At 32.9% G+C, this 22,820-nt stretch overlaps 2 protein-coding genes across 2 annotated transcripts in view; one reads left to right on the top strand and one right to left on the bottom strand.

Annotated features, from left to right (window-relative positions):
- The window catches only part of LOC139489755 (uncharacterized), a 33,693-nt gene that overhangs the window by 2,469 nt on the left and 8,404 nt on the right, over window positions 1-22,820 (bottom strand). The window contains exons 3-8 of the mRNA XM_071276524.1: window positions 8,739-8,990; window positions 7,629-7,676; window positions 6,454-6,504; window positions 5,328-5,633; window positions 2,403-2,474; window positions 1,281-1,359 (exon numbers count right to left, since the gene is read on the bottom strand). Coding sequence (XP_071132625.1) covers window positions 1,281-1,359; window positions 2,403-2,474; window positions 5,328-5,633; window positions 6,454-6,504; window positions 7,629-7,676; window positions 8,739-8,990 — 808 coding nt within the window. The remainder of the gene's footprint in view (window positions 1-1,280; window positions 1,360-2,402; window positions 2,475-5,327; window positions 5,634-6,453; window positions 6,505-7,628; window positions 7,677-8,738; window positions 8,991-22,820) is intronic.
- On the top strand, window positions 15,160-15,924 carry LOC139488531 (uncharacterized). Its single transcript, XM_071274234.1, has one exon. The coding sequence runs from the start codon at window positions 15,160-15,162 to the stop codon at window positions 15,922-15,924; it is 765 nt and encodes a 254-aa protein (XP_071130335.1).

Raw genomic sequence — 22,820 nt, forward strand, 5'->3', positions numbered from 1 at the left:
ACAAGGAAGCTATTAAACCAAGTGTTCTAAATGGTGAAGTTGAAATCATCCATTCGAAAATTGTACGAACGCCGTCACGAGTTGGTTGACCGTTATGGAATAACCGTTTCACAAAATCATATCGGATATGTTCCTTACGTCGTAACTACAATCCCCTTCCCTTTCCTGAATGTGACCTACCGAATAGACTATTTACCGGATTTGTTATCACATAAGCAACACGACGAGTACAGGATCTGCTTACCCTTGCCGAGCACCTAAAATAACCCCCAGTTTTTCCATGGGGTTCGTGTTGCTCAATTTTTAGTTTTTAATGTTATGTCATATGTGTATTATTGTTTGTCTGTTTGTCTTTTTCATTTTTAGCCATATGCATGGCGTTGTCAGTTTATTTTCGATTGATGAGTTTGACTGTTCCTCTGGTTATCTTTCGTCCCTCTTTTATGTGATTCGTACTCGATTTTGTCTTTTAACCATTTTATTCGGGTGTCACGTGTTGTGAATATATTGTAGACAAAATGCACGCCTGGTGTTCGAAATTTTATGTCAAGTATCTTGGATCAGTGTTTTTTTTTTTTACCATTGTTTAAATCTTATTAATCAATTAGAAAAAAGACACATCAAAGTTAAACAAAAAAAAGCGACTTAAATGGTTTTCAAAAGCGGCGAAAGCGAGTTGTTCAAAATAAAAAAAATCTTCTTCTCAAACGTTCTCTGCAACTGTTAGTCGCCATACGAATTTATTCTTGTTTCTGGTTGAAAATAAGCAATCAAACCACATATGCAAAATCCAACCAAACGTTTGTTAGTACTTTAACATCGGTATTTGTTATTTGAATACGAAGTTGGTTTTTTTTTAGCCTCTTTTCCAAAAATATGATGTTTTGAAAAAAATGAATCGATACTCATACATCTTCGATTAAGATACTTACAAATCTGTCGTTGTTACATAAAATTTTGAAATCTATTTGAACCAAGCTGTCCTTAATGATGTATTGTCTATAATTTGTATGGTAAAACCTCTGTTGTTATAAATAAGTTAATCAGTTTGAATGATAAAAATCAGTAGAAAAATGCATCTTATTCCCGATATGTCACAGTTTGACGTCGCGAAATACCATTTTACGTTAATAACGTCATTACATCCCCTGTAACTGTAACATATGCACTTAAATATACATTTACATGAATGCTTCAATTGACATTATACATGTAATTTTTTAAGAATATGACATTAGAACAAAATCTTCTTAGAAAACTATTAAATGTATTGTTCGTACCTTCGCCGCCGGATGAACACAATAACTACAATGATGCCGACCACAACAATTAGAGCTACAGGTATTCCTACAGCAGCCCCTGTAAACATATATAATTGTTTGTATGGTTTAGAATAATATTTTAAAAGTTGAATTGATGTCTAAATACGAAATCTATTTATCCGAACCTGTTGATTGTGTTTATGTCATCAACGAGTTGTTATTTTGATCTAAGATTGTTATTAATTGACATTCTATTATAAACCTGATGCTCTTGATTTTCTTTGAACTTCCTGATGTGATGTCATCAAAATGACGACTATCTCTGATGAAGTCACATTGAAATAACATATCTTTTTGTAGACGAAATAAAAGGGTAAATATTGTCTGCATATCGTCTACAAGTCTTTAGAGAAAAACATGATATCTCCACACAGTATGATATAATATGTACATGTAATTACTCTTGCCAGTTATATTTTGATTATCTAACTGTCTCAATCAAATAAATATCGTATTTTTTTCAATGCAATGTTACAATCTATAAATAGAACAATTTTACACAATCATATGATCAAACATTTCAACGGTATACACCTCACTCTGTTTGATTAATATTTTACTCTGAACGATTTTACCTTATTCAAAATTTCACCTCTAATTATATCTGATTATATTATTTGATTATTCGGCAGACCGCTTATATATTTTGACGGAAGACTGAAATTGATGAAGTGTTGTTTTTATTATTTTACAGAACTGGATCGATTATTTTATGGTCGACTATGAGTCTGTGGTTTTATCATCAGTTTCGTACTCAGTAATTCAGTCAATTATTCGCTCATTAGTTCAGTTAACAATTAGTTATAAATCCTTGATTTCACAAAATCGGCTTGAAGTATTCCAACTGACGGTAAACATCTAGTAGAACGCGTATGTGTGGAAAGAACCACACATCTCACACAATGCAAAATGTATATGAAAGTATGCTTTAAATTTGTACATTCAACCAAACTACACACAAATGTTTACTCGTTTAAATTAGTGTGAAAAAAATAACTCGTATTCGAATTAATCTTGGACTCGGACTAGAATATTATTTATTGTTTAACTGATGACAAAGTGAATTAATGTATTTCGTACCTATATTTGCCGAGTCTGATTTTGTTGAGGAAAGCTTAGTATATGTGGCACATTCCCCGGGTCTGCCTCCTTCTGAGAAAGAAAATGAAACATTTTAAATAATGTCACAAGTTTCCCCCACATTTATTAGCGATACACAAATAAACTCATATATATATAACAGTATGAGCATTGGTACAGTGGAGATCACTTCTAACCTCTCATTAGAACTGTCAGAATATTCTGTCATAGAACTGTTCTAACCTGTCCTAGAACAGTTCTACATAGAACAGTTCTACCCTAGAACTGTTCTAAGTAGAACTGTCAGAATCAGTTCTAGGTAGAACTGACTAAATCAGTTCTAGGTAGAACTGTCAGGATCAGTTCTAGGGTAGAACTGTCTAAATCAGTTCTAGGTCGAACTGTCAAATCACTTTTAACCGTAGAACTGTCAGCAGAACTGACTAAATCAGTCAGGACTGTAGAACAGTTCTAAATGACGTCACTGCAGTAAGGGCACTTTAGAATTTAGAATAAATAAATCACTTCCAATTACTTTGCTATATATTAAATAGCAGATTTTCTATTTTTTTTACTGATCAAATTTTGATGAAAAAGAGGACATGCTGGCACTATAAACTGATGTGAGCATAATTTTATTTTCCAATATTGCTTTCATTTATATTAAACAATCCATCCTGATATAAAAATATACGTGATTTACTTTGCGGCTTTTAAGATTGACATCATGTACATAATAAAGTGCAAATATGGTCAGTTTTGGTTGATGCGGACAAATTATTTTGTTATACCAGTCAGTCTGAGGTATGAAAACTACTGATATTTGTTTATGATGCAATATTTTGAATAAAAAGAGGACATGCTGGCATTCTAAATTGATGCAAATGAAATTAGGTAGCATTGTGTTCCAATATTTTTATCATTTGTATTTTCATGATTTTACAATCCATCCTTACATAAAAATATTACAGATTTACTATGCGACTATAAGAGTTACATAAAAAAGGGCAAATATGGTTAGTTTTGGTTGATGCGGTCAAATATGGTCAGTTTTGGTTGATGCGGTCAAATATGGTCAGTTTTGGTTGATGCGGTCAAATATGGTCAGTTTTGATTGATGCAGACAAATAATTTTGTTACATGATTACATGTTACTGTCAGTCAAAGGTATGAAAACTACTGACATTTGTTTCTGATGCAATATTTTGAATAAAAATAGGAAATGCTGGCACTCCCAATTGATGCGAGAAAAAAAATTGTGGTCATTGATTTTCAATATTGTAGTTATTTATATACTACAGTCCCTCTTGACCTAAAATTATAACTGAACTACTGTGCAGCTATTTAGATTTACATAAAAAAAAAAGCAAATATGGTAAGTTTTGGTTGATGCGGTCAACAGATTTTATTATACGACTCAGTCTGAAGTATGAAAACTACTGATATTTTTTTATGATTCAATATTTTGATTAGAAAGAGGACAGGCTCATTGGCAGATCAAAGGGGGGGGGGGGGGGTTTCAGGAGTTGGAACCCCCTTTTTTTTACGATCAATGCATTTGAATGGGAACATATAGTTGGAACCCCCCATCCTTTCTAAAATGGCTAGATCTGCCCATGCATGCTGGCACTATAAATTGATGCGAACAAAATTGTTTTCCAATATTGCTGTAACTTGTAGAGTACAGTCCATATTGACCTAAAATTAAAACTGAAGTACTGTGCAGCTATATAGATCTGCAGAAAGAAAGAGCAAATAATGTCAGTTTAGATTGATGTCGTCAAAAGACTTTTGTTAAACAGGTCCGTCCGAGGTATGAATACTACTCGTAAACAGATATTACATTTGGTTAATGAGGTCAGATAATTTTGTTATGTGATAACGAGCCATCCTGACTCCTAGAATAACAAATGTAAAACAATTCAAATAATACCCCCTCCCCCATATTACTAATTAACGGCCTAATTTATGTAAAAAAAATGAAAGAAAAACAAACAAACATTTTATGTTACACATCAACAAAAGAAAATCACTGAATTACGGGCTCCTGACTTGGAACAGGCACATACATGCAGAATATGACGGGGTTAAACATGTTCTCTTGCCGATTATAAATCTGAAATAAAACCGGCAAAGTAGCAAAACTCTATATAATATTAATCGCTATTTTGACGAAGCCTTTATATTAAGACAAATATTTCTTAAAACTTATAAATCAATTCTAGCCGTAGAATTTATAAATCAATTTTAGCCGTAGAATTTATAAATTAATTCTGGCCGTAGAATCTATAAATCAATTCTAGCCGTAGAATTTGAAATCAATTCTGACCGTAGAACTGTTCTAGAAGTAGAACTGACCAAAGATTTGGTCAGTTCTAGCTAGAACTGGCTAAAACTGTTCTAGGGTAGAACTGTCAGGATCAGTTCTAGCTCGAACTGTCCAAATCAGTTCTAGGTAGAACTGACCAAATCAGTACTAGCTAGAACAGTTCTAACCTAGAACTGACTAAAAGGTGTCAGGCTGACAGTTCTACATACTTTTCTAGAACAGTTCTAACCTAGAACTGACTAAAAGGTGTCAGGCTGACAGTTCTACATACTTTTCTAGAACAGTTCTCCTGACAGATTCTGACAGAATTTATGAGAGGTTAGAACTGATCTCCACTGTATATGTCTGCTCACAATAAAACGGACTTGCATATTAAGGATGCAAAAGTAAAAATGTGACTTTTAGTTCCTGCTGAGCTTGAATAAATAAAAGCGTTACGACCACGTGAAAAACCTCAGTTAGTTTTTCATTAACAGCTGGTTAGCTGTTTTGTTTAATATCACAAATGCCTTACTGGTAGTCTTATAATGCTTATGGCAATGGTCACAATAAATTAAGAATAATGAAAAAGAGAAAGCTGACAAACATTTAAATACCTCGACAACATATGGCACCGGCTACGTTTCCTGTATTGCAACCCTGTTCATCCTCCGTATAATTGCATTCAAACAAACTTGTTTCAAGTCCATTACAATACAAGGAATAATTAGCAATTTCTAAATCTAACAATTTGTCAACAATTACAGCATGTCCTGTCCAAGTTTTGTTCAACCATTTACACAGCACCCCAGCATCATGATGATCCCATCCATAACTGCACAGGTAAAGCTTTTGTTTTAGCGAATGGTGATCAATTTCTATTCTGTGATCTTTGTCAAAACTTAGCATAGGCAGCATGTCAACTAAAGTAAGAAAATCTAGGTTTGTGAAAACAATATTGCTTTCCATTATCATTCTTTTTTCGTAAGAATACATCTTTTGAATATTATTCATAACATGTATTTACATTAACACAAATTATTGCCATCATATTGTTTACAATCTTGCTGACAATGCGTTGACAGTGACGAACATACATGTATAAAATAATTGATGTTTAATTGATGAATAATTAGTGTTGCTGCGATACTCTACAGGAATCATTTGACCAACCATTGGTTCGTGTTCATCAATCACCGATGTTTTGCTTGTCATTGTTCGTACATCGATAGTTAGTCCGTTTAATTTTTTTGTTTTTTGTCAGTTTCAATAAAACATGTACAATTTGACATGTGAAAACATTTGTTGTTTTTATAGTGATTAAGATGATAACACAATGTTGACTGCTGTACCCCTATTTTTGACATTTTTAACTATTGTGTCTGTTTGTTTGGTTCACGCATCGGTGACAATATAATGGAATGTGATACGACTGTCATACAAGTGAGAGGTTTAGCTAGCTATAAAACCAGGTTCAATCCACCATTTTCTACATTTGAAAATGCCTGTACCAAGTCAGGAATATGACAGTTCTTGTCCATTCGTTTTTGATACGTTTTGATATTTGATTTTGCCATGTGATTATTGACTTTCCGAATTGATTTTCCTCTGAGTTCAGTATTTTATGGATTTTACTTTTTATGAGAGTGCTTGTATTCGGCTTCTATAACATCCCCTAATTATCTTCAGTATATCATATTATTAATATTTTCATACATTAAATGCGAATTTATGGCAACTTACATTCACCAGTAACATTTGCAGTGGTTATTGTCGTTACGTCAAGTTCGTTATCTGAAGCAAATAAAAGGAATGGAATCAAGATTTGTCGTTCCAAATTATACATAACAAAATATTTTAACTGACAATGTACATAATGCAATTTTTTGCGTCTGTTGGATTTCGGCGTCGATTCCATACAGCAACTTTATATTTATCACAATAATTTAGAAAATTGAAAAAAAATGGCGAATTATCAGTTGCCTGCAATACAGGATGTAGTTGGTTTAAACCTCATAGGGTCAAGTGAAAGATTAACAACGGACAAAATGACATTTCATTGTAAGGTCAGTGCCATTGTAAAGTATCACAACATAAATCCGCATCAATGTGTTGCATAGAACTAGGAATATGTGTATGCATATCATATAAACAAGTTTTAACTAAGAATGTGCACTTGCTGTATCTTTTTTTTCTTATCCATCATTATTATCACAATTAACAAACAAATCACACACACACAGTTGTTATCCGTCAATACGTACAATTATTATATGTGTAAAATCGGCTCCCTAAGTTAGTAAGTTAAGATCTATCTTTCGATGATACCATTAACATCAGCTTTTGATTAATTTCTGATGTTAAACCTCTGGTGTCGGACTAAATACTCCATGCCCAGAAGTCTCCGTGTTGGTAGTGTAGCATATTTAGATAACCAACCATGTTTTGATATAGAGACATAAACATCAGTGTCTCATGAAGACAAAAACAGAACACTATGTACATGCTGTAAGTGGTGGTACAGAATAAAATCAAATCCATATTTTTAAGCATGATCCTTTGGCTTATGTTATATAATTAGATAATTATTGACCTCACATATATTTTAAATCATATATTTCAATGTTTTGTTTTATTGATCATTTCATTCCGCGTAAGGAATATTTCTTCTTTTGTTTTTGCTTCAAACTAAAAAAAAGAAAAATAACCAACCAAAAACACGAAAACAAAACCAATATATGCATTTATGAGACTTGAAGGATTTTTGTTATATAGAACCATATTTTTAAAGGTTATATATAAGCTCAAGTACAGACATGTATTTTATTAATTAGTTCTCTTTGTTTTGTTTTATTTCGATTTTATGATAATAGCCTGAATAAGAATAACAACACACTGTAAAACACAAAATCATTTACCGGAAGACGAGCTATTAGGGTACTCTGTGATTGGAGAATCTGTTGGTCCTGAAAGAAAAGAGGTAAACAATGTGATTGCTAATTTCTTAACTGATAAATATAATACAAATGAAACCAAATCACAGAAAGGGCCATTAGACTTACATGCGAAAGAATCATGTAGTAGTAATTGCCTCTAAGTAGATAAAGGAAGATGTGGTATGAGTACCAATAAGACATCTCTCCATCCAAGTCACAATTTATAAAAGTAAACCATTATAGGTCAAGGTAAGGTCTGCAACACGGAACCTAGGCTCACAACGGACAGCAAGCTATAAAGGTCCCCAAAAATTACTAAGGAATGACACAAACTGGTGATATCGATAAAATTTGCATCCAACCAAAGAGTACATAATTTCAAAATCCATACCGTATGGTTAGCCGAAGAAGGCCTGATTGATAAGACTACAATATCTTACAAGGAAAAACACAACGACTTTATACTACACCATTTAAGGCACTACAAAAATATATAGTATGAAGCAAAAGAGAGTTTAGAATTATTTAAACCTTAGAATAAACTTAACAGCCGAAATGTTCATGGAAATCAGGTAAAGGTTTTTTTTTATTTTTATAAATAACAACATATTGATTAACGTTGATATCTTGCAAATGACAATTTACTAAACAGAATGATAAATTTAGATTTAAGTTGAGGAAATATATTCAATAACGTGTTAACTGTAAAACCAATCACAAAAGTACTTAATTTATCTTAAATATGTACAAAATTTGTTACCGACGAAAACAAACTTATGGTCTTTTATTTTGTATGATTTATTATATATTAATCAATAAATAACTTGTTTTTAAAGAGAAAGTTAACTAATTCATACAGAGATGTGGTGGGATACTTATTTCAACAATTTGAGGCCAAGATATAATTATGTTTGACAGTGAAAATTGGTATCAAGAACATTTGTGTATGTATTTTTATCAGAGAGTTGTTTATGTAATATTTAATTTATTTATAAACATGTATATTTTAGTGAATGTTTTGAGATTCTAAATCGTGTAATTAATTGCAGTTTAGGACATGTTTATTTAATACAAAGACCAAATCATTCTTACTTGTACACCCATATGAAAAGCTAACAAATCTTTCTTGGTAAAGACTAGAGTCCCTATATGTATCTGGTGAACACGTGCGTTTTTCATCACATAAATACTTTAGACGTGCTATGGCATCCAAAGCGTTAATACCACCACATTCACTGTCTGAATTGACATTTTGAACATGAATATGCTGGAATGTTGGACAGTTCACTTCTTTTAACGAATTTGCACAAGTATACACGCTATGATCCCACGACAGGAAAAGCCCTAAAAGTCACAAAAACAAATATAGGAAGCAATTCAATTACTTATGTACGATCGATATTAAAGATATTAGTACCATCTTTAAATTATTTTTCAATAAATCATTTTAAAAATAAAGATATAAACAGTAACGTTATAAAACAATTGCCTTATACACTTTATAACCGTAAAATAATTGAGGTAAAATAGTGCGTTTGGAAACTTCTTCCACCATGCATAGTGTTGAATCATACTTCCATAATCAATAGTATATACATAACAAGCATCTTTTTAAAGTATGCCAACTGGAAAATTAAGATACATCTTACAAAAAGTGCTTTCATTTAGCAAACGACGCCAAGATATATTATGAAAGTTAAGCTACAATTTTTTGCTTGTTCTTCTTCTCTGAACATAAATGCGTATGTAAAAAATAATAACTATAAAAACACCAAGCTAATTCTTGTGATTTAACACGCCCGCCAGTACCACACTCCAGTAAACGTCAACAAATTAGGCGTCACTGGTAAGTCTTGTGTGCACGAGGTGCGCTTCTGGCGTATTGAATTTTAAACCTGGTGCCTTTTGTTTATAGCTTTTATTCATGTGTTTCTTTGTCAAATATTTTCTCCTATTTATTTGTATTGTAGTCCTGTAATGTTATGTCGTCATTTTAATATAATATTTAACATTGCCATTAAAGCGGGAGGTTTGCCATGCCACAAAAACAGGTTCGACCTACCATTTTTTCTTTTAAAACATCCCGGTACCAAGTCAGGAATATGGCTATTGTTATATTATTGTTCGTTTCTGTGTGTGTTACATTTTAACGTTGTGTCGTTTGTTTTCTTTTACATTTCTGCGTGAATTCACATTACTATGAAACGTGTCACGGTACTTTTCTATCCCAAATTCATGTATTTGGATATAGGAAGATGTGGTGTGAGTGCCAATGAGACAACTCTCCATCCGAATAACTTTGATGTTACATTTGTTATTCTCATCGGATTTTGTCTAACGCTTAGTCCGTTTCTGTGTGTGTTACATTTTAATGTTGTGTCGTTGTTCTCTTCTTATATTTAATGCGTTTCCCTCAGTTTAAGGTTGTTACCCTGATTTTCTTTTTTGTCCATCGATTTACAAGTTTTGAACAGCGGTATACTACTGTTGCCTTTATTTACTTAGTATTGTATTTGATATTTTTGAAGATATCCAATTTGCGTAAACCCCACAACTCATTTTTTCATTTATACGTGTACACATAGGCAGCTATACCACAATCCATTTTAATTATCTGGGTATGTTTCTTGTGGCAGCTGATGCCCGCCTCAGGGTGCAAATTTTTCTCGCTGCCATCCATCTGTGAATTTCCGGTGTTTTCTGCTCTTTGGTCGGGTTTGTTGTCTCTGACATATTCCCCATTTCGATTCTCAATTGTATTTACATATATAAATGTTCATATGTGACATCTTCTGTTTCATTTATAGTTAGATAAAAGGTTTATCAGTTAACGTAAATTTAGTTTCAGTTCTTGAATAGGTTCCAATAAACACAACATTCTTGAACTATTCTGTGCATGTGCATTGAATCAGATATAAAACTGTGAAAAGGCTGAGTGATGCATATAATCTCTTTTCTAGCTCTTAAAGCACTTAATTCTCAAATCGAATGATATCAGTAAAAAGTGATTAAGTATGAGCAGCTGCATCATGTGAATTGCCGTATAGTTGTAATATAATACCCCTTATATACCTTTACAGAGTTATTTTTCTTTTGAACAATGAATCATTCTTTTGATGAATCAATCCGGACGGAACCAAGCGTAAAAAAATATATACACTAAGGCATACAAATATTTTGAGTCTCCTCTGATATTTGATGTGTTTTCTTCAGTTTTTAGTTTGAAACTCGGATTTGTTTTTTCTTTCAATCGACTTATGAATTTCGACCAGCGGTATACTTCTTTTGCCTTCATTTATTATTTTCCATGGTGAAAATGCAAATTCTGATTTCTTTCCTTCGTTCAATATTACACTGACATACCAAAAAACGTCCTCGACGTGCATTTTAACTTTTTAAACAAATAACATGAAGTTTTGTTAAGGAGTAGGTCCGGTAAGGGCCGATTTTTGGCCTCAAATTTCAGGTTCATCTGAAGAAAAATTTTGTACACTTTTTAACCCATCATTTTTATCTTTAAAAATGTCCTGTACCAAGTCAGGAAAATGGCCATTGTTAAATCATAGTTCGTTTCTGTGTGTGTAACATTTTTACGTTGTGTTTCCGCGTTGTGTCGTTTGTTTTCTCCTATATTTGAGTGTGAATTCACATTACTATAAAACGTGTCACGGTACTGTTCTATCCCAAATTCATGTATTTGGTTTTGATTTTATATTGGTTATTCTCATCGGATTTTGTCTTATGCTTAGTCCGTTTCTATGTGTATTACATTTGTCGTTGTTCTCCTCCAATATTTAATGCGTTTCCCTCAGTTTTAGTTTGTTTTCCCCAATTTTGTTTTTTGTCCATTGATTTACGATTTTTGAACAGCGGTATACTACTGTTGTCTTTATTTAAAGACTTAAGTGTCTATTTCAGTTGATTCAATTAGTTTATGTATAAGATTTTAACTGATTTTCTCATTAAAAAGCTTAAATATGAAAAATATATCAAATATGCCAAAAAATGTCACTTTTTAGATGGTTTTTGTCAAAAATGAAAGTGGCCGCATCTGTGTAATGTTATGCATTATCATCAATTACAACTAACGTTATAATATTAAGAATGAACACAAATACGGCCACTTTCATTAGAGGGAAACCATCTTAAATTTGACTAAAATGCTAAAATTGTGAGGATTTCAGTAATTTAGCATGACTTAATGATTCTAGTACCCGAAATACGTACATTGTATTGTCAAAATTATCCCATATTTATGTAGCAGAAGCATTCTACTTTCCTAAAAACAACTTAGTTTACATTTTAAAAATGTGGTAAAACTACTATATTTTGGGCCAAAAAGTGGTCTTAACTCCTTTATTGCAACATAAAGGGCAGCTATGTGACATGAACTTAATAATTCAAAACACTTGTAAAACAAACCATATATAAAACATGCGTGTGTAGGAATTTGAAAATCGTACTGATCACCCTCTAGTGGAAATCATTTGACTTACAAGTATGGATATTATGTTTCTTGTAACATGATAATGTATCACGACTAAGTGCTGTCTTCGTCTAGTTCTTATTTTGTTTTTCATTTACATGTATCTATCTTTTACTTAATCAAATGATCTATTGTCCAAACACCGTTATCGGTCGGTATCTTGCGTCGTTTCGTGCAACAATAGTTTTATTAGGCATGGATACAATTTCTCCGCTTAATATCTAGATAACTAAGTGATTTCGCATACAAAATAAGCTGTATGGCATATAAAAACTTAAACGCATTAGAAAAGAATATCCCACTTTAGTGAGGTTGGTTTAATAGAATGCAAATCCTAAAGATTTAAGATATCAATAATGTGTTCGGTAAATAGGTCAGATAATGCACATCGGAGTGTTACTACATAGTATACGACTAGAAAACCTTAAAATATGCATTATCTATTACATGATAAAGCCATGATCAATGCAGATAAATATATAAATCATATTAACTAACATCCGAATGGAAAAATGAATAAAATACATTCAAGTGCACTATGTTTGAGAATATAGTTTATCAATAAGATATAATAAACTTTGAACTAGCGTTGAGTCACCGTGAGTACTACTATTCCGTTCATTGTGTGTATTGATTTTATGCTAGTTGTTTTTGTGAATCGAAACGATGTTTTGCAGCTTTTTTTTTCATACTTTGTTCTCATGCTGTCACACGACACTCAGAGGTGAGAGGGTGTTGATCACCCTATTGTTTAAGTGTCTGTCACAAGCCCTGTCTGTAATTAAGAGGTTATGTAAATTGTTTTCATTTAAATAAGGTGCATTGGAACCTACATTAACTGCTCATGTGTGGACACTTCCTTAACTTTTTTTACCCATTTACATAGTTTGTCCTGCGCAAAACTGTAGTTGACGAATATATTTCATATCTCCTTTTAACAGATATAATGTAATTATTTACTGGAATTCTGTCAACAACATAATGTAGAATGAATATCTACATCAAAACAATAATGGTTCGTACTTAAAGGGAAACTTCGCAAAAAAATCAAAAATTGATATTATGTCCATTCTGTATAAAAATTCTCAAATTTATAGATATTAAAGTTTTATTCCGCTAGATAAGAGATTACCATCGATTTTCAATTTTGAGTATCAATTCTCTGCGTTCCGCCATTTTGTCATCTTCTACGCTCAAAAATCACGATATGTCTATAAACCACAAAGGACCAAAACTACAGTCACCGATGTAGTCGTAATTGCGTGTCGATATCTTGTCAATCGTACGGTTGTTTTATCTGACTAACTAACTTGATACGGAAAATGTTCTTATTTTTTTTTTTTAAATAACCATAGTCTGTTATTTTTAAACTGTTAATATTGGAATTAATTAAAAAGTCAAAGTTCAAATCATAAATAATGTGGACAAGTTCATTTATATACATATTATCTATTTGATATTATTCCCAACTTTGTACTTAGTTTATATCTATTTTACCCTATACAATAATGATCTTACTATATTGAACACATTTTGTATTATATGGTTCATTGAATCCAAAATACTCTATTTGGGCTCTTTGATATTTACTCACCACTGGCTATTGGACAAACTACCTTACTTAATAGTTGTTTAATCTGGTTCTATCTAGTTTACCAGTTCACCTATTGACTATATATATTGTACTTTTTAACTATATTGTCAATGCAGAATAAGTAACACCAGAAACAACATCAAGAGCCGTAGCCAGCATTATAAGGTATTTACATTTAAGGGTTTTTCAAATTAGTTTATGGTTAAATGTTTTTGACTTAAATATTTTATTTAGTTTCATTTACTTTGCTAATTGTATTTCAAACTTTATATTTTCTTATTTTAATACCTGTAATTAACTTTCAATGTTATATAGTATTTTATATAGTAATATGGTCAACTTACTTTAGTGAACAGTTTTCATTAGCATTGATTAACAAATTGTTTACATTCAGAGTTGTCATTTAACTGTGTTTTGCATTATTATTTATTTGCAATTGTGTAATTAAACATAATATTCATTATTTGCTACAAAATGATATATTCATATGCATTTATATGTAAAGTTGTATTTATTTGTCATTATCTGTATATTTCAGATCTGTCGTTGCCTTCTATATTATATTTATTAAAATATCTGAACTTTCTGCAATCCAATTTATATGAGCCTTATTCCACCTGGTCACAAATGGCGTCGTCGACAAACCAGAAGGCAATGACTGCTGGCATTCCATCAGACGGCTGAGAGGGGTATCCACGGAGGAAGCCGAACATTTACGAAGTTAATGTGTGTGTCATCGGACTATCCACGGAGATGAACGAACTTTGACGGAGTTTCTACCAGACCGGAAATCCACGGGAAGAGCCGACCAGTGACGGAGATTATTTGTGTTATCGGAATATATACGGACTTATCCGAACATTGTCTGAGTTTACGATTGAAGACGAACATTGACGGAGATGTATAACAGTGCCGAAACCGTTTACCAATGAAGTAACTGTTTTCTGTATTTGGAATATATGTGTTTTTGGAATATATGTGATATTGTGAGACATGGTGACATATGATGAAATATGTTTAGTATTTTTTCAATCTGGATTATGTGATTTATTCATTTTGAATTATGTGTATTATTCATGCTGGATTATAACTATGCATTGATTCACTTTTTGTGAATATAGAGTGGAGTTATATATTGTGTATTTTTGCAATTTTTGTATATATTTTTGTGGTAATTTTCAATAGTTTTGAAAGTTCATAATGGCAAGTAATCCTACTTGTAAGTCTTTACAAAAGCAAGTGACTGAATTACAGAATAGAATTAAAGAACTATCTTGGAAACCTAGTGTTGAAAATGAAGTAAAAAGACCACCATCTAACGAAAAGAATGTTGTATATGTGCAGAAAGAAGAAAAGTTCCAAAGTTTACTGGGTATAATTTTCAAGTTGAAGATTGGATTGAAGATGTTAATACTGTGTTACATGCACGTGAGATGTCCCGTCAAGAACGAGCGGATTTTATATATTTACAACTTGAAGGTTCTGCTAAAGATGAAGTGAAATACCGTTCTCATCTAGTTCGACAAAGTCCAGATCAAATTTTAGAAATTTTACAAGATGCCTTTGGTGTAAAGGATAATATTACTAAACTACAGAAGAATTTTTTAAATCGTGTGCAAAAGCCAAATGAATCACTTAGGGAATATTCGTATGTGTTAATGGATTTAATGAGTAAAATTACAAATAAAGATTCTACTTGGATGCCTAATAAAGAGAAAACATTGTGCGACCAATTTTCACAAAATGTACAAGACAGTTACTTAAGAAAACATCTGAAACAAATAGTTCGTGCACAATCTCATATACCATTTTTGGATTTACGTGAAGAAGCTATTATGTGGTCCGAGGAGGAAGAATATAAAGATAAAAGATACAACACAAAGACGAAAAGTGAAACAACCGATACTGTACCAGAAGAACCTACAACTGATGTTTGCGCTAGTAAGGATAAAACTGACAGTAGTAGTGAACAATCCGATAAATTCAATCAGTTATTGGGTATTGTCCAAAAACAAAGTGAACAGATTGAAACATTAACAAAGATCGTTAATACAAAGCAACAACCAACAAGTTATAACAGTAGATACAATAGGTTTGAGCCACAACGACGTACTTTGTTATGTTTTAGATGCAATGAGCCAGGTCACAAGATTGCAGACTGTCCAGTTGTGAATTCCAAGAAGTCGGGAAACGGGTAGAATCTACTGTGAAGAGTCCCATTGTAGATGATAACCATATGGACTCAATTCAAGCTGATCGTTTAGTGGGTAAATGTCCAACCGTTAGTGCTTACGTTGCAGGATTTAAAGTTAACTGTCTAGTAGATACTGGGTCAACTGTTACAACAGTTACAGAGTCGTTTTATAACCGTTTTCTAAGGAGGTGTACTGATCTACAAACTGATATTACGTTTAATCTGAAAGGTGCAAATGGAACTTGTATACCGTATATAGGATATGTTGAAGTTGATATTGACATAATGGGCCAACGTTTGCCAAACAGAGGTGTTTTGATTGTGAAGGATCCTATTGACAGTTATACCCGTATAAGAAAAGAAAATGTCCCTGGACTTTTGGGAATGAACGTTATTAGCTTATGTAAAAAACTTTTGCAAGAAGATTATGGGAACCAGTATTCAGAACAAGTAACCGAAATAGCCGAAAATTTTAAACTTAGAGAACTTTTTAAAGCTTGTGACAAAAATGAACATTGTAATACTATTGGATTTGTTAAACTTTGTTCTAATTCACCAGTTCATATTCCTGCAAATTCTGTGATTATTTTAAATGGAACTGGGCCGAATTTACCGAGATTGTATGATGCTGTTGTTGAACCTTTACACACTAGTGGACACTTGCCTTCTACTTTTATTGTTGTACATACGTTTGTTACTGTTCGAAATGGACGATTAACTTTTAGAGTTGCTAATATTGGAGATGATGATATATGGCTTGCTCCAAGAACTAGAGTTGGTATTTTATTGAAAGGTGATGTAGAAAACAATGATAAAGGACATGTTGAATTTATACGAACTGGTCATACAGAGGAAATTTATATTCATGATATTGCTTATTGTGCAGAAACTGATGTGAATTTGTCAAAGATAGAAGATTTTGAAATGCCTGTAGATATTAGTCATTTGTCAACAACAAGCAAGCAGAGAGATGAAATAAAAACATTGTTTTATAACTATAGTGACATTTTTTCGAAAAGTGATACTGATGTTGGATATACAAAGACAGTAAAACATAAAATTCGCACAGTAGATGATGAACCGATTGTTCAACCGTATAGACGAATTCCACCTAACCAGTATGAAGAGGTCAAGCAACATATACAGAAACTAGTTGAAAACAAGATTATTCGTGAAAGCACAAGTCCTTACGCTTCACCTATTGTACTAGTGAGGAAGAAAGACAATTCTCTGCGCATGTGCGTGGACCTTAGAAAAATGAACCAGAAGTCTTACAAAGATGCTTATCCATTACCTCGTGTTGAGGAATCCTTTGATGCTTTGAGTGGAGCTAAATTGTTTTCAACAATGGATTTAACGAGTGGTTACAATGTCGTGGCGATGCATGAAGATGATATAGAGAAAACTGCTTTTACAACACCGTTTGGACTTTACGAATATCTACGAATGCCGTTCGGATTATGCAATGCACCTGCAACATTTCAACGTTTGATGCAACAATGTTTTCGAGATGAGATTTTTAACATTTTGTTAGTCTTTTTAGATGACATTATTGTGTATTCTGCAAATATTGAAGAACATTTGAAGCGTTTAGAAGTTGTTTTCAAGAGATTACGAGAACATGGTTTAAAACTGAAGCCTTCCAAATGTCATTTTTTTAAACGAGAAGTTCGCTATTTGGGACACGTTGTTTCAGATGAAGGAATTCATACAGATCCAGATAAAATCAGTGCAGTTCAAGATTTTGAAATACCTACAACCGTTAAGAAGTTAAAGTCTTTCTTGGGTTTAGCAGGATATTACCGTCGATTTACACAGGGATTTAGTAACATTGCAGGACCTTTACACAAATTGGCTCAAAAATTTACACCTCATCCACGAAAATTATTTGGTAAGGAAGGGACTACTGATTGTCAGACTGCTTTCGATACTCTGAAAGAACACTTAGTTACTGCTCCAATTTTGAGTTATGCAAAGTTTGATGAACCGTTTATTTTAGAAACTGATGCAAGTATGCAAGGATTAGGTGCTGTTTTATCACAGTATATCGATGGAAAATTGCGTGTTGTTGCGTATGCCAGTCGTGCTTTAAGGCCAAATGAGCGCAATATGGATAATTATAGTTCCAGAAAATTAGAACTCCTAGCTTTAACTTGGGCAATTACAGAAAAATTTAGAGATTATTTACTTGGATCAAAATTTACAGTGTTTACAGACAATAATCCATTGTGTTATTTACAAACATCAAAACTAAGTGCACATGAACAAAGATGGTTGTCGAAATTAGCCGTTTTCAATTTTGAGGTAAAATATAGACAAGCTAAACATAATAATAATGCCGACGCATTATCCCGTATGCACGATAAGATAGAACTTTCGAAATCTGAGGATGTTAAACATTTACTTCAAACTTTTGCTGCAGGAACTGTTGTACCAAATGACTTAGCATCAGATATACAGTCTGTGTCAAGGAAATCAGTTTATACAGAGGAAGCATTCGTTACATTACCTACTTTAGATAGACAGGAAGTTAAAGATTTACAAGAACGGGATACAGTGGTCGGTAAATTTATTGAAATATGGAACACTAAACGTAAACCATTGAGATCGGAGCAACGGAAATTTGATAGGCCGTTAGTAACATTATTACGTCAGTGGGACCGTATTGAAGTTGTAGATGGTTTAGTTTATAGGGTAATCATTGATCCAAATCAGGGACAATTGAAACAATTAATTTTACCAGCCGTGTTACGGGACAAAGTATTGAAGAACTGTCATGATAAATTAGGGCATCAAGGAATTGAGCGCACTTTCTGTAGTATTAGAATCAGGTGTTATTGGCCGGGAATGTTTAGGCATATCAAGGATTATTGTAAATCATGTGAACGTTGTATTGTTTCAAAGATGCCACAACCTGCCATAAGACCAGCAATGGGCCATTTGATAGCTAGCAGGCCGTTACAAATACTTGCAATTGATTTTACTGTTCTTGAACCAGCACACGGAAAAGAAAATGTATTAGTTATGACGGATATTTTTACAAAGTTTACTCGTGCAGTACCTACGAAAGATCAGAAAGCAGACACTGTTGCGAATGTATTGTTGACTGAATGGTTTTGTGTATATGGAGTACCAGAGCGTCTACACTCCGATCAAGGTCGGAACTTTGAATCTGATGTTATCTGTCAGCTTTGTAAACTGTACCAAATTAGTAGATCTCGAACTACACCTTATCATCCCGAAGGAAACGCACAATGTGAACGCTTTAATAGAACACTACACAATCTTCTGAAATCACTTTCGCCAGATAAGAAGAAACATTGGCCAAAGTATTTACCGGAACTTGTCTTTTCATACAATGTGTCACAGAACTCAACAACAGGCTATAGTCCTTATTATTTATTGTTTGGTCGTAGTCCTAAATTGCCAATTGACTTTTTACTTGGAACAAATCAGACTGATGAAACTGATCAATCGTTAGATGAATGGATTATTGCGCATCAGAATCGTTTACGATATGCTTACGAAAAAGCTGGGGGCAGACAAAAGATCGTGCTGAATACCGCAAGAATAAACATGATGAACAACGTTTCAATCCTGAAATTTGTGTCAGTGACAAGGTGTATATTAGAAACCGTGGTGTACATGGAAGAAATAAGATACAAGACACTTGGAGCTCTACTGTTTATCGTGTAGTGCGTTTGTCAGAAAACACCGTCTCTGTAGAACCTAATGATGGCGCTGGTGTTTCAAGAACTTTGAATCGTCGTGATGTCATTAAATGCAATATACAACAATCTGTGGATGATAACAGCAGTGAATCAGACAGTTCAGATGATATGTTTATACCAAGACGAACAACTAGGGCAACTGCAGGGAAACATACAAATCCAAATAGACTTCCAAATTCTATTTTTTCTAAGTAAATTTATTCAGGACATTTGTTGTACATAGTTATGCTTTTTTTTGTGTGTCTTATTTTTGTCTCTAATTTTTGTGTCCTATTTTTGTGACTTATTTTTTGGGTTACTTATTATGATAGTTAAGGGAGTATGTGGATATAAATATTTGCATTATCGAGACGATTAATACTTAGCTGGGGAGTATGTGGACAAGTTCATTTATATACATATTATCTATTTGATATTATTCCCAACTTTGTACTTAGTTTATATCTATTTTACCCTATACAATAATGATCTTACTATATTGAACACATTTTGTATTATATGGTTCATTGAATCCAAAATACTCTATTTGGGCTCTTTGATATTTACTCACCACTGGCTATTGGACAAACTACCTTACTTAATAGTTGTTTAATCTGGTTCTATCTAGTTTACCAGTTCACCTATTGACTATATATATTGTACTTTTTAACTATATTGTCAATGCAGAATAAGTAACACCAGAAACAACATCAAGAGCCGTAGCCAGCATTATAAGGTATTTACATTTAAGGGTTTTTCAAATTAGTTTATGGTTAAATGTTTTTGACTTAAATATTTTATTTAGTTTCATTTACTTTGCTAATTGTATTTCAAACTTTATATTTTCTTATTTTAATACCTGTAATTAACTTTCAATGTTATATAGTATTTTATATAGTAATATGGTCAACTTACTTTAGTGAACAGTTTTCATTAGCATTGATTAACAAATTGTTTACATTCAGAGTTGTCATTTAACTGTGTTTTGCATTATTATTTATTTGCAATTGTGTAATTAAACATAATATTCATTATTTGCTACAAAATGATATATTCATATGCATTTATATGTAAAGTTGTATTTATTTGTCATTATCTGTATATTTCAGATCTGTCGTTGCCTTCTATATTATATTTATTAAAATATCTGAACTTTCTGCAATCCAATTTATATGAGCCTTATTCCACCTGGTCACAATAAGTGTTCCGTGAAAATTGTTTTCGAAAATGTAATTCGTTCATAATTCTTTAAAGTAATAAACTTTATTCAAATAAATTTGGATCTTCCCTCATCACCAGCATGGCTTAAGGTATTACTCCTAAAGGTATTGTGAGGGGTGTAAGGTGACACGTCCAGGTATTCAAGCGATTTCCTGTCGGGCTTGCAAGTTCATGCATCGTTTCACTTCTGTAGGTATTGATCGGTGTACACGGCCGATAACTTATAACTTTCCATTTTGAACTATCAGGTTTATAATATACATCTCTGTCTTGCGTGTCCGAAAGTTATATAATATACTAGTCATTACTTAACTCGTACGCTTGTTTATAAATAACATTTCTGGTGTAAAGAATATTATTTATAAAAATATAAATAATATATAAAAAAAAAGATTTGAAGAAATAAAAATCTATTTACATATTTTTTCCAAGGGTTAATTTAGGAAAATGTAATATTAACTCGTTGTCAATAGTAAAGGACAGATTGGCACATACCAGAAATATTGATTTTAAAAAATGTACGCATTTGCCGACGATTCGTTTATACGCCTGGATAGAAAGTTACGGAACTATAGCGCAATTTAAATTATATACATGTGTACATTGAACATAAGAAACATACATTTTGTGTAAATTGGGGTAAAAGTTTTGTAAATAGACTAGTCCACGTATGCCAACAGTATGTAATCAACGAATTCGATAGACTATTGTATACCAAAAGAAGAAGAAGAAGAACGAACTATACAAATCAGTTGAAAAAGGCTTTAGTTAACTCATCAGATGGATAAAAATACAAATTCTATAAATACAATTGGAAGTTTTCGTTTTTGCAATTTGAGAGTAAATGATGTATCAAACGTTCAAGAATACGCATGTAATATGTGTCACTGGATAAAAAAAAAATCATCCTCAACACCTACTTCCGTATGGGATTTCCCCTTTCAGTGACCTGCAAATTTAACAGATGATACACTTTCTAAGATTTATATGTCCAACAACGACCCACTGCTCTACATGTGTTACTAACAGCCTAAGATAGCAATTCTTTTGTTAGGTCAATTCTCTTTCGTACAATACCAGAAAACATGGAAAATAAGTTCTTTAATTTTTGACTCTCGGAAAACAATAAAAAGATAGGTTTACTATTTGTTCATTCATTTAACATGTATAATATGAATATCATTTAGTACACTTCGGTCTATACAAATGCAGAATATACCATGATTGTTTGATTTCGTCAAAAGATATAAGAGATCTGACAAATAGATTATCACCAGGGGCGGATGCAGGAATTTTCGAAAGGGGGGGTGCTAACCCAGGGCACCCAGGGCAAAGGGGGGGGGGTGCAAAACATATGTCCCGATACAAATGCATTGATCGGCAAAAATAAAGGGGGGTGCGCACCCCCGGAACCCCCCCCCCCCCTGGATCCGCCACTGATCACTTCGATATTGCAAGACACCCATTTATAACTTTGCACTTTTGCATACCAAACTTTCGCAAAAAGATAAGTCATTTGATTAAATAAGAAGTTGTGGTTTGTTTACTTGGGAGACACTTACCCAAATGAAGTGGACTTAAGCAGCTATATAAGTCACGGTATGGCCTTCAACAGTGAACAAAATTAAAAGTATATTGTATAATTCAACTAAATGTGAACATGGCTGTGAGTTAGTACGTCTGGAGCTTTCCCTCTATGGCGCTTGTACCTCGGAAAACTTATACAGCTTGTTTCAAGAACAACCGGGTTCAGACAAACTGTTCTGAAATCGATATTGTCATAAATGCATTCACCCAATTCAATATTACCATCAAAGAGAGTAAATTCGGGGCAACAAAGACATTCCGTCAATAACGGCATAACTATGCATTTAGTACACGAACACCAATCCGGCTGTGTTAAACTGGCGAGGGTTGCTAAGGATATCTTGATTTCGGGAACTGCAGCTTCCATTTTATGGAGCTCTTC

The sequence above is a fragment of the Mytilus edulis genome, chromosome 9 (assembly GCF_963676685.1).
Source record: "Mytilus edulis chromosome 9, xbMytEdul2.2, whole genome shotgun sequence".
NCBI classification, from domain to species: Eukaryota; Metazoa; Mollusca; class Bivalvia; order Mytilida; family Mytilidae; genus Mytilus; species Mytilus edulis.

Bases quoted from the DNA above. Each gene is read 5' to 3' on its own strand.
- LOC139488531 (XM_071274234.1), top strand. From the start codon at position 15,160: ATGTCCCGTCAAGAACGAGCGGATTTTATATATTTACAACTTGAAGGT.